The following is a 13,015-nucleotide window of genomic DNA, read 5'->3' on the forward strand; positions in this document are numbered from 1 at the left end:
TATATATTATAACACTAGAAAAATTAATCAAGCTTAAAACAAATGAAAAAGTTTGTTGGGAATCGTGTGTTTTATACTATTATCATTGCTACATAAAATAATAGAATGTTTAATTTTGATTCACTGTTAGTATAAGCTTTTTATGCCAACCCTGTTGGTTTTTCGGTGGTTCTTTGTTATGAATTCTATGTTTTTGTGGACGATTGAGGAGGGACAACAATTGTGTTCCAGAAAATGAGTTCAAAAAGAGGTGGGAGATCTTCCACTGTGGCAACCAATGATGGTTCTTCTTCCAAAGGGAAAAATGCATCGGAGTCTCTTCAAAAAATTGAGCAATTGACTCATGATGTTAACCTTCAGTCAGGAGAAGATGATGGTGAATGGGTGGTATATTCAAGGAAATCCAGGAGTAGAGCAAAAAGTAGTGCTGCAAAACCATGGGGTCCTCCGGTTACATGGTATGATGGAGGAGTTGGAAGGGCTTCTGGTTATGCAACTGGAAATCCTTGGGAGTCCCAAAATGCTAACTTCAGGAGAACTGCAGAAGGAAATTCAAGGACCCAGTTAAATGCAAGTAAATCTGAAAGCAGCAATGTGATTTCTAGCCCATTAATTCGACCTTCCTTGGAGCATGGGTGGAATTGGCAATCTAGAACTGGTTCCAGGCAGCACCGGGGTGATGATAGCATGGTAAAGGATGAGATTACAGAAGAATCCCCAGTGAAGAATGATGGTGTTGATGAAGAGGGAGAGGAGGGCTTTGATGCAGTGGAAGATACTGATGACGATCTAATGAGTGATGACTATGATTCTGATACTAGTCAAAAGAGCCATGAGACTCGTAAGAAGAGCAAATGGTTTAAGGTTGTTGAAAATAAACAAAAACAGAAGCTATTCTGTTAGTGTGTGTGCGGTTGTGTATAAATATACAGTGTAACATTCATTTCAAGGTTAATAATAAAATTTTGAGGTATTATACAGTTTACCTGAGTGCCTTTGTGAGTTTTCTTTGACTGGTAGAATTTGTGTGTGGTGGTGCTCCGTCGTCTGTGGTGGTGGTGCTCTAAGGAAGAGGGTCGAAACCCTAGCACAGCTCGAGTGTCTTCATTCTCTCTGAATCTCGACTTCTCTCTCTGTATTTTGTTTTTCTCTCACCAACACGTGCACATATTACTTTTAATAAGTGAAAGTAAATGTCTGAGTGTGGGGTTTTACAAATCTGCCCTTTATTCTAATATGGTATCAAGAGCATAGGTTATTGTCCTGAGGTGTGTGAGCATTGTATTCTGGAGGTGTGTGTATCCAGAATTGCAGAAAAGGAGGGTTCGTTGACTGGGTTAAGATTAAAGATTCAGAAAGATTGTAGCAAGAAAGGATGGCTGAAATTGGAGGGATTCAGGGGTCACTACCTGTGTTTGATGGCAAGCATTTTGCAGAATGGCGGATCAAGATGTGGGCTGTGTTTGGTTTTCAAGATGTGTTGGAAATCATTGAAGGAGGAGTGCCTGTGTTGAGTGAAAAGGCAACCCAAGAACAGAAGAAAGAACACAAGATACTGGAGAAACTGGACAGCAAGGCCAGGTTCTTGATGTATCAATGTGTAAGTCAGAAAATTTTCAATAAAATCTCTAATGCAGCCACTGCAAAGGAGATTTGGGGAATGCTGATGAAAGCCTACGGTGATGGAGATAGAAATGCAAAGGTTAAACTACAAGCTTTAAGGAGGAAATTTGAAACTCTGATCATGGAAGAAAGTGAAACCGTGGCTGAGTATTTTGATAAAGTCCAGGAGTTGGTGAATAAAATGAGAGCTTGTGGTGAAAAGGTAACTGATGAGTACATAGTAGATAAAGTTCTAAGAACCCTTACTCCCAGATTTGACTATGTGGTGACTGCTATTGAAGAAACCCGGAGAAGAGAGGATATTGGCAGTGAGGAGTTACTGCATTCACTGGAGGCTCATGAGTTACGTCTCAATGAACGCAGGCAATGTCAGGAGCAGGCCCTGCAGGCCAGATCACAATGGAGAGGTAAAAAGGGGTTCAAGAAAGGTGAAAAAGGAGGAAAGAAAGGAAAAGATTCTCTGGATCAACAAGGAGAGGAGTTCACTGAATCTGGAAAAGAGAAGAAAGTAAAGAATGCTGATGGAGAATGGAAATTTGATAAGAAAAAGGTGAAGTGCTATAACTGTCAGAAGCTGGGTCACTATGCGAAGGAGTGCTGGAAAGGTGAAGGGGCCAAGAATAAACCTAAAAGGGCTAGTCTGGTCCAAGAAGAATCTGATTCAGAGGCAGTAATTTTGATGGCCTATGATGATGAGAAGCAACCAGAAAGCACTGTGTGGTATCTTGACTCTGGCTGCTCAACTCACATGACTGGGAGAAAAGACTGGTTTGTGAGAGTGCAGAGAGTGAAAAATAGAAGGATCAAATTTGCTGATAACAGCAGTTTGGAGGCAGAATGCTCTGGCAGAGTAGCTTTGAGGGGTGAAGATGGTAGAGAAGTGGTTATTGAAGAGGTACTGTATGTACCTGGGTTAAAGACTAATTTACTTAGTCTTGGACAACTGCTTCAAAAGGGCTATATGATGAAGATGGAAAACAATGGCCTGAGCATCTTCAACCAGGAGGGAAAAGAGGTGATACAGGCTGAACTTTCCCAGAACAGAACGTTTAAATTAGTGATGGAGGCAGTAAACCATCAATGTTTTACTGCAGCAGAAGAGGAAAATGAGTGGCTATGGCACCTCAGATTTGGACATCTGAATTTTAAAGATCTATCAATGCTAAGTCAGAAGAATTTGGTGACTGGCTTATCAAAGGTGGACATTCCAAGAACTGTTTGCAGGGAATGTGTCCAATGCAAGCAGACCCGTGGCAGTTTTCAAAGGTTTTTACCCCAGAAATCTGCAGAGAAAATAGGAGTGGTGTACTCGGATGTTTGTGGCCCTATGCAAGTAGAGACACCTGGTGGCAGCAGGTATTTTCTACTATTTTTAGATGACTGGACCAGAAAATGTTGGGTGTATCTCTTAAAGAGAAAAGGGGAAGTACTGCAACATTTTCAGCAGTTAAAAAATATGGTTGAAAGGCAGAGTGGGAACAAACTGAAGACTCTGAGAACAGATGGAGGAGGATAGTATATCTCCACTGATTTCAGAGACTATTGTGGAAAAGAAGGGATTGTTCATGAGGTTACTCTTCCCTACACGCCTCAACACAATGGGGCAGCAGAGAGGAAAAATAGAACAATTCTAAACATGGTAAGGTGCATGCTGAAAAGCAAGGGGCTACCTAGTTTCTTATGGGGTGAGGCTGTGTTGACAGCCACCTATGTACTAAATTTGTCTCCAACAAAGAGACTTAATGATATCACACCAGAGGAAGCTTGGTCAGGAGTGAAGCCAGATGTGAAGCATCTGAAAGTGTTTGGGTCCCTATGCTACAAGCATGTTCCAGAACAGTTGAGGAAAAAGCTAGATGATAGAGGAATTCCACTAGTGATGATTGGGTATCATGTTACAGGAGGATACAAATTGTATGATCCTGTAACAGGTGCTGCTTCAGTCAGCAGGGATGTGAAAATTGATGAAACTGAAGAATGGTAGTGGGAGGATAAAGGAAGAGAGAACCCAACCATTGTGTTGGAGAGTGAACCTGCAGCAGAGTCAGAAGCATGCAGGAGGGAGGAGAGTGTTAGGAGGTCCTCTCGGGTTACTCAATTGCCAACCCGTTTGAGAGACTATGATCTAGCATATGAAGCTACAATCTCGTCAGAAGGCAACTTCGTTCACTTTGCATTAATAGCAGAAGCTGAACCTGTGAATTTTGATGAGGCAGTAAAGGATGAGAGATGGAACAGGGCCATGCAAGAGGAAATTGGGTCAATTGTGAAAAACCAGACGTGGGAACTGACTGAATTACCTCCTAACAAGAGACCCATAGCTCTAAAATGGATTTATAAGTCTAAGATAAATCCTCAAGGGGTAGTGACTAGATACAAAGCCAGGTTGGTGGCTAAAGGATTTTTACAGCAAGCTGGAATTGATTATGGAGAGGTGTTTGGACCTGTGGCCAGATTGGAAACAGTGAGACTGGTAGTTTCAGTGGCTGTACAAAACAACTGGACTTTACATCAATTAGATGTAAAGTCTGCCTTCTTAAATGGAGATCTGGAAGAGGAAGTCTATGTGGTTCAACCTCAAGGTTTTGAAGTCAAGAAGCACATGGACAAGGTATACAAGTTAAAGAAAGCCTTATATGGGCTTAAGCAAGCTCCAAGGGCTTGGAATCAGAAAATAGATGGATTCATGGGAAGAATTGGATTTGAAAAATGCGTGTCTGAACATGGAGTTTATGTTCAGTGTTATGAGAAGAAGGACAAGAAGGATATGGTAATTGTGTGCCTGTATGTAGATGATATGTTGGTTACAGGCAGCAGTGATGAGAGAATTAACAAGTTCAAGGCCCAGATGCTACAGGAGTTTGAGATGAGTGACCTGGGTAAACTAAGTTACTTTCTTGGGATTGAATTCACTACAACTGACACAGGTATGATGATGCATCAGTCTAGATATATAATAGACATGTTAACTAAGTTTAAGATGGAGCAATGCAACTCTGCTATTACTCCAGCAGAGGTTGGCATAAAACTAGAGAAAGATCCTGAGGAAGAAGCTGTTGACCCGACTGAGTATAGAAGAATGGTTGGGAGCCTAAGGTACTTGTGCAATACAAGACCTGATATTAGCTACAGTGTGGGCTTGGTCAGCAGATTTATGCAAAATCCCATAGTGTCTCATCTGAATGCTGTAAAGAGGATCCTAAGGTATCTAAAAGGTACCACTGAATTTGGAATTCTTCTGCCTAAGTATGGATCAGGAGGAGAGGAAAGAGTAATTGCTTACTCTGACTCTGACTGGTGTGGGGACAAGGGTGACAGGAAGAGCACAGCAGGATATGTGTTCTATTTTGATGGGGCACCTATCTCCTGGAGCTCTACTAAGGAACCTTTAGTAGCTCTGTCTTCATGTGAAGCAGAGTACATTGCGGCATGTGAAGCCACTTGTCAGGCAGCCTGGCTTGACTCACTGATGAAGGAGTTAAAGATTGAAGGGAGAGGGAAGGTCAGACTGCTTGTTGACAACAAGTCAGCCATTGACCTGACTAAGCATCCTACATCACATGGTAGGAGCAAGCACATTGAGACACGATTTCATTTTATCAGAGAGCAAGTTAGCAAGAAGAAGCTAGAGGTGGTGTTCTGCAGATTTGAAGACCAGATTGCAGACATTCTCACCAAAGCACTGAAAGGGGAACGCTTTCTAAAACTTAGAAAGCAGCTCGGAGTGGAAAGAGTGAAGATTTCACCTATCAATCGGTGAAAAGGGTTGAAAATTTGTGGTTTTATTCAGAATCATGTTATCTTTACAGTTTTGTTTAGGAGGAGTGTTGAAAATAAACAAAAACAGAAGCTATTCTGTTACTGTGTGTGCGGTTGTGTATAAATATACAATGTAACATTCATTTCAAGGTTAATAATAAAATTTTGAGGTATTATACAGTTTACCTGAGTGCCTTTGTGAGTTTTCTTTGACTGGTAGAATCTGTGTGTGGTGGTGCTCCGTCGTCTGTGGTGGTGGTGCTCTGAGGAAGAGGGTCGAAACCCTAGCACAGCTCGAGTGTCTTCATTATCTCTGAATCTCGACTTCTCTCTCTGTATTTTGTTTTTCTCTCACCAACACGTGCACATATTACTTTTAATAAGTGAAAGTAAATGTCTGAGTGTGGGGTTTTACAAATCTGCCCTTTATTCTAATAAAGGTTTTCTTTGAGAATTTTGATAACCTACCAATTGATAAGATTAACGAACCAGAAAGACAGTGGCACTGTCCGGCTTGTCGAGGCGGTCCTGGTGCCATTGATTGGTACAGAGGGCTTCAGCCTCTGATTACTCATGCCAAAACAAAAGAGTCAAAAAGGGTGAAGATCCACAGGGAGTTTGCTGAGCTTTTGGATGAGGAATTGCTCAGAAGAGGTACTGCAGTAATTCCAGCAGGGGAAGTGTTTGGTAAGTGGAAAGGCTTGAAAGATGAGGAGAAAGATCATGAAATTGTTTGGCCTCCAATGGTTGTCATTCAAAACACAAGGCTCGAACAAGATGAAAATGACAAGGTATCAAGTGTTTTTTCACACACACATACACATAGATATCTCCACAGTGATAAGATATTGTCCTTCGCTTTGGGCCAAGCCCTCACAGATTTGCTTTTGGTACCACTGTGTATATAAACCCATGTTCATCTCTTATTTTATCCGATGTGGGACTTTGTTTGTACCCAACATCCTCCCCTCAAAGTATCGTGGTCACTGTTGAACAGACAAAGGATTTGTCAACTCTCACTGTGGAGGAGTTAGCTGGGTCATTAGAAGCCCACGAATTGAGAAAGAAAAAGAAAAAGAGGGAACCCAGCAATCAATTACTATAGGTACAGTTTGACTCGAATAAATCTCGGATTACTCAGAGTCGAGGTCCTGGTGGCAGAGGACGAGGTGAACGTGGCCGAGGTGAACGTGGCCGAGGTAATGATAATGAAGATCAAACCGGTCAGCAGAATTGGCATGACCGAGGACAAGGAAAAGGTCGAGGAGATCAGTCAAGAGTGGAGTGGTTTAAGGGTGGCAAGTACGACCACTATGCAAACGAGTGTAGGTCAACAAAGTGCTACAACTGTGGCAAGTTTGGTCATATTGCAAAGTATTGCAAGACCGAGATAAAGGGGGAGACGAATCTCGTTACTGAAGATGTTGAAGAAGAGTGTGAAATCCTATTGATGGGAAAGAGTTCAGATGCAATTTTAATGGAGAGCCCAATCCCAACAATGGATGAAGTGATCTTAGTAAAGGATGCAACAATTGTGAAGAAGGAAAACCTGGAGAAAGAACTCAAACAAAAGGATGAAGAGATTCAGCGGATAGGGAGACTTCTAGAGGAAGCTAATGAAATTATGAATAAACAGAGGGTTGAGCTTGAGGAGCTGAAGAAGGTGACTCTTGAAAAGGAAGAGGAAGTATTTAGTGTTCTTGAACCAGACGAAGAGGAAGATGAAGATGTTGAGAAGAACCCAATGAAGGACTCGGCAGAGATGGTTGAGAAATCGCCTAAGGTCAGGAACGAGTTGGTTAAGGTTATTGAGAAGTCGGACATAACAAAGTCAGTCAAAGCATTAAAGAGGTCAACCAAGGTAAAAGATAGGAGGGCAATACGGAAAAAGAAGAACTCAAATTTGATTGAAAGAAGCAAATCCGGAGTAGGATGATGCACATGGAAAGTCGAAGGAAGGAAGAAAGAATGATGCACATGGAAAGTCGAAGGAAGGAAGAAAGAATTTAAGTTTATGGGAGAGTTCGTTGGGATAAACTTAAATTTTAGGGTTTTATTAATAACTTTGTTTAAATATTATTTTATTAGTTTCTGGGTATAGTAATATTTAGTTTGATTTGATAGAGATAAAATAGGGATAAGTAGTTATGATTTTCGGTTTATCTAAGTACAATATTATTTTATGATAGATTAAACAGATTTTATTTTTAAGATAATTAATATTTTATTTTTATTCCTCGTAAGTGTTATGTACTTCAATTATAACTAAGAATAAGACTCAAGGAAAATATTTGAGTGTGCAACGTCTTCACAAACACTTTGCAGAACAAGGAACTCACAGAGATGCTTGGTTTAGCCACCACCGTAGATTATTTCTCCCTAGTGGCCGGAGACAGCTCTATGGCTACATGGCAATAAAAGAAGACCTAGACATTTTCAACAGACACTGCCAATGTGTCTTTTTCAGTTCTTTTCCTTCATCTTTTTCTGGTTTTTGATGTCTTATGGAGACAGCATGTTGACTTTTATTTGGGGTCTCCTTTTATCCAAAATTGTGTTCAGGTAAATCTAGGATGAAATATGACATGAGATCATACCAGGAGATGGTCGTAAACCAACTTCGGCAAATGAGTGAGGACAACCAGCTACTTGTTTATTTGAAGGACAGGGATGTCAGAAAACAAAAACAAACAAAAGCTCTTGAAGAATCCTTGGATATAGTGACTGAGAAGCTGCGAAGGACAATGGAGGAAAATCGCATAGTGAGGTTGAGAACTAAAATGCAAGACGAAGAGAACAAGGAAGAGGTAATAATACTATTGCTAACTGTTGGCACTGACAAACTCTTTGATGGTTCATTTAGATTGATGTCAAAATTGCATTTTGCTGTTTTCTTTTCTAGCTTATGAAATGTTTCTTCTTTTCTTCTTGGTATCTTCTGACGGTTGGATACTTTTTGTGAATGAAAGATGTACATGCAAGAACAATTTTTCAAGGAGCAGATCAGGAGAAACGTGAGAAGCTGAAGCCATTAAGTTGTAGCCCTTTGGATGATAGGGTTGATGAATATCTAAAATTTGTTGAGTTTCAAGATAAAGAAATGGAAAATTTTGTTGCTGAAGAGGAGAAACTGCGAAAAGCTCATAAAGAGAGTGTTGCTGCAATGATAAGGAGGCATTGGGAGGAAAAGGTGCAGTTGGAGGAAAGTTTTAATGAGGGACTATCTAAGCTCATGGAAAAGTATTCATTTTCTCACCAAGAAACCAAGTTCAATGGTATCTGATGATAGGTGTTGCACATTGCAGAAAAAAAAAGATAAATACAGAAAAGTAAACAAAAGATAAATGGTTACAGAGATTGTTCTGAGTTGAAGAAGGAAGAGCCATAAATAAGAAACTTAGTTCTTGAAGATAAGGATATGCCTGGAGACAGAGAGCTCTCTAAATACAAATGACATGCATATTCTCTGTTCTTTGTTTCTGATTTTCAATGTCTTATTTAAATTTTCTCTAACACTGAACACACTCAGGTCAAAATGGTATATATTTATTATATATAATCTTTAATATTTTTTCTGTACAAATTAATTTGAAAATTTAAAAGATAGAGGAAAGAATCAGATTAAAGAAATGAGAAGGATTGAAAAATGAAAGATTAATTCATAAATTTAAGAAAAGAAATACAATGATGCTCTAAAATTCATATTTAAGTTTCAACGATTAATCAATTCAATTATTTAATTAAATTGAGTAAACATTGTGTAATCAGATAAATATGAATTAAACCAAAATATTTTTAATTTAATTTATATCTAAATATTAAATCAAAATTTAATTTAGTTTTTAAAATGAGAAATAAAAATTACAGAGTTATTTTAAAAATTTATAATTTATTGTAACTAGAATAAGAAAATAATATATACAAAAGGTTATGAGAAAAAATACACAAATGTCAAATTAACAAAGAAATAACAAAATTAAAACAATTATGTATATTGATCCCAATCTATTATAATTAAAAAAAAAAAAACAGAAAATGGAATATGCTAAAAATATTTTAAATGTACAATAAAATATGAATATATGTGATTGTGCACTATCATCTAGCACTAATGATTATAACTTTTTCATGTGATTGATTTTATGTATAACACCAAATTTAGATGAAGTGGACTTAGGTTATCGATGGCTTTTAGGATGGAAATAAAATGTCTTACATTATACATAAATGAGTTAGGTATTATATAAATAAGAAAAATCCAAAAATTTAAGAACATCAAGCTCTCATATTGTTGATTCATGACCTATTAATGAACATCTTCTAAAGATTGTATTCAACAATGTAATAAATATTGCCTTTCTTTTTCATCAGTTAATATTTATGTTTGTTGTTGTGTTTTTCCCTGGAGAAGCAAGTTCCTCGTGTAAGAAAATTCACAAGACCCTTTTAACCATCTTATAAAAATTAAAAAACTTAGATACAGTTATTAAATTTATAACCAATTTGCATAATTATTAGGGTTATATTAATACATTTTTACTTAAGGATATTTTGGTAAGAATATTGAACACCGAAACAATATAATGTGATGGCATTTTCAAATTACAGCAAGAAATTGAATTTATTCTTTCATAATTTTATTTTAACGTAGTTGTGGTTTGGTAGGTTTTAACCATTTTAAGATGAATATGGCAGATAACATGACAAAATAAATGGTTGTAGACAGATTATGGTTATCGGTTTGTATACGACAGCTATCTTAAAAAAGGTAAAAATATTCAAGTTGTCTCTCTTAAGAATCATTGTTTTTTGTATGAATTTGAGTTAAGATAATCCATTTTTGGCAGTAACTAGAAGGAAAGTGATAGGGTAGATTGCCCTTTACAACAAGTAGTTGATGTGGCAAAGCTAATGCTATGACTACTTTTCTGAGGTCAGAGATTCTCTGTCTCAACTGGTTTCCAACCTTTGTACCAGAAATCTTTAACTACACTCTCTTCCAATTCCTCTCTCTTTCACACTTTTTATTCTTCCTCTTCCTTTTCCTTTCTTTCTCATCTCATTTTCTTCTCTGCACATTAAGACACAACAACGCACCACCATCAAACCACCTTAGGTAGGCTACAACATGTTTTCGTTATTTGCACTTTCCTAGTTTCTTGATTATGGATTTCTTCAAGTTTGACATTTGTTGTTTCATCATATGGTTTTGATTCATGAAAGCTTTGTTATTTGTTATAACTTTTAGGAGTTTCGATTGGTGTGATTCTTTACATTGTGGTGGGAAATTATATTGCATAGATAACAATGCTCATTGTTTCCCTTCAATACCACAAAATATAAACAAAGTTACTTACTATTATTGTCCATTGCTGGTTTGTGTTAGTTTCTATTTCATTCATCAGAATCTAATATCGAAGTCGTGTCAGAAAACTTACACAGTATCAGGAAATTTGATTCTTGAGACAGTGTTCTCTAATCAAAATAAGAATTTAGTGTAGAGAACAACAAGTTGAGCTTTGTATTCATTCATTTTTTAGTGCATGCTCAAACCAAAGTGAATAGGACCGTGAAGTTTTATGGAATGCCTTTTTTCAAGCTGGATCCATATAGAAAACATCAAAAGAACATTATTGTGAGTTAAAAAAAATGTTAAGTTAGTCTGTGCTCTCTGGCTAAATTTGTGAGTTATCAATTTCAGTCAATAAATGAGAGGAAAGAAAAACAAAACAGGGAAGTCCAATTCTAAGACCTTAATAGTCAATGAGTAACAGGTAAACCAGGTAATTGACAGTTAGGCATAAAGTGTTTTGAGCTGCAAAATCTGATCCACATGCTATTATAAGAAAAACACAATTCACGATGCTTTTGAGGGTTGATTCAATAAATGCCAACCCTCGACCTAAAACATTATTGAGGGACATTTGTATGTTATGGAGTTTCACATACATGTCCCGTGTTTATGGACACAGCTCCTAAGAAATCTTCTTTAACTCGTTAACCTTATCCCATTCCCAGAATTATTTGATATGACATGCTTTCGACAGAACAGAAAACATTTGGTTTTTTCATTCTCAAAGGCCATGTGGGTCACCATTGAATCATCAATAATTTAAGTCTGCATATTTTCACAGCCCTCAGCTACAACATGTCCATCCCTGGATCTCAAATCATATCATATTTTCTCAAAAAATAGAACTCTTTTCTCAAGTAGTTTTCATTCTTACTTTGGTTCAGGAAATAACTACCGATCACACCGTCCCATATGAACGGTAATTGCCAGTTTCATGTGTTATGCCATGAATAATTTTGTATCTGATTTCCACCTTCTGTTGAATCCAAGTTTCCTTAAACTTTATGGTATGATATAAGAGGCATATATGTGATTAATCAGACATCATCATTACTATGACTTCTGAGAAAATTATTTTTAGAAGGGAACAAACTTACCACACATAACAACGCAGTGACTGAATGAGGGTGAAAAGTGCATACATGAATCTTTCTTAATTTAATCATTAGTCATGGATATTGCAGGTGATAATATGCTAAGTGATTGTAATTCTCATTGTCAAAATGTAGTGATGAGAATGGAGAAGCCAACTGTCCATGGTGCAGCATCAGATTGCAAGCCACTAACCACCTTTGTTCAGACAAACTCAGATGCATTCAGGGAAGTGGTACAACGTTTGACAGGTCCCCCAGAAGCAAGTGCAGCAAAAGTAGGAGAGTCTGCAAAGGTTTCGACCACGAAAAGGACAACCTCAAAACTCCATGAAAGAAGGAAATCCATGAAGCCAAAACTGGAGATTGTGAAACCCGTTTTGCATTTGAAAACAGGTGCATGTTCTTCACCCTCCAAGTCAAGAAGTTCTAGCTTTCCTCCAAGTCCTGGATCAGGAAGTTCAAGCCTTCTTCAAAGCCCCACCACCCCTTCAACCTTGTTGTCCCATTTGACCATTATGGAAAGTGAAAAGAAAGAAGAGTCAACGATGCCTGAATTGAACACAGAAGAAGAAGAGAAAGCCATCAAAGAAAGGAGATTTTATCTGCATCCATCACCACGTGCAAAACCAGGTTACAGTGACCCAGAATTGCTTATTTTGTTTCCTCTGGCCTCTGCTAAAGCAAGTGAGAAACTAGAATTTTGACCATTTTCACATGCTACTCTGCTATGTTCACCATCGTTATCAGATACAAATATTTAATTCATATGATTTTTAATCAAAGTTATGCTTTTAATTGATATGATTTATATTTTTTAAACAACATTTTTCAGCACAAGTTCATATGCTTTTAGACTTGTGGCCAGTTCGTTTAAATGAAGCATATTAATTTGGGGCTGTTAAACTTCCTATACTACATAATTTTTTGGATGAAATATAATTTATTTTGAAATAGACTTTCTAAGATATAAAAAAGTATATTTTAAAAAAGTTATTTCAAGACAGGTAATAAAAAAAAAATTGATATAAAAAGAAACATATTAAAATTAGATAACATGAAAGTTTCTCAACTATGTATTGGATTCAATCCATCCATTTAGTTTGTGGATTATAAGATTAGATTAAAAAGATTACACGTCCATCTTAGATTATTTATTTTTTCAAATATATAACTTTATATTCGATAC

The 13,015-nt window shown here is 37.3% G+C and overlaps 1 protein-coding gene and 1 pseudogene across 2 annotated transcripts; both read left to right on the plus strand.

The window, feature by feature from the left end:
* The first annotated feature begins 234 nt into the window (after positions 1 to 234).
* LOC124827166 (protein SUPPRESSOR OF GENE SILENCING 3-like) lies at positions 235 to 8,665 on the plus strand (annotated as a pseudogene).
* A 1,778-nt stretch (positions 8,666 to 10,443) lies between these two features.
* LOC124827163 (VQ motif-containing protein) lies at positions 10,444 to 12,603 on the plus strand. Of its 2 annotated transcripts, XM_047300165.2 has the most exons (2): positions 10,444 to 10,498; positions 11,920 to 12,602. In XM_047300165.2, exon 2 carries the CDS (start codon positions 11,928 to 11,930, stop codon positions 12,531 to 12,533), a length of 606 nt encoding a protein of 201 aa, XP_047156121.1. In that variant the 5' UTR covers positions 10,444 to 10,498; positions 11,920 to 11,927; the 3' UTR covers positions 12,534 to 12,602. The 2 variants fall into 2 exon arrangements, with proteins under 2 accessions (XP_047156121.1, XP_047156120.2); XM_047300164.2 differs by lacking the exon at positions 10,444 to 10,498 and having other exon boundaries at positions 11,922 to 12,603.
* The last annotated feature ends 412 nt before the right edge of the window (positions 12,604 to 13,015 follow it).

This window comes from Vigna umbellata, chromosome 1 (assembly GCF_029865625.1).
Source record: "Vigna umbellata cultivar VRB3 chromosome 1, Vumbellata_1.0, whole genome shotgun sequence".
NCBI lineage: Eukaryota > Viridiplantae > Streptophyta > Magnoliopsida > Fabales > Fabaceae > Vigna > Vigna umbellata.

Coding starts and splice junctions, on each gene's coding strand:
- LOC124827163 (XM_047300165.2), top strand. CDS start 11,928: ATGCTAAGTGATTGTAATTCTCATTGTCAAAATGTAGTGATGAGAATG.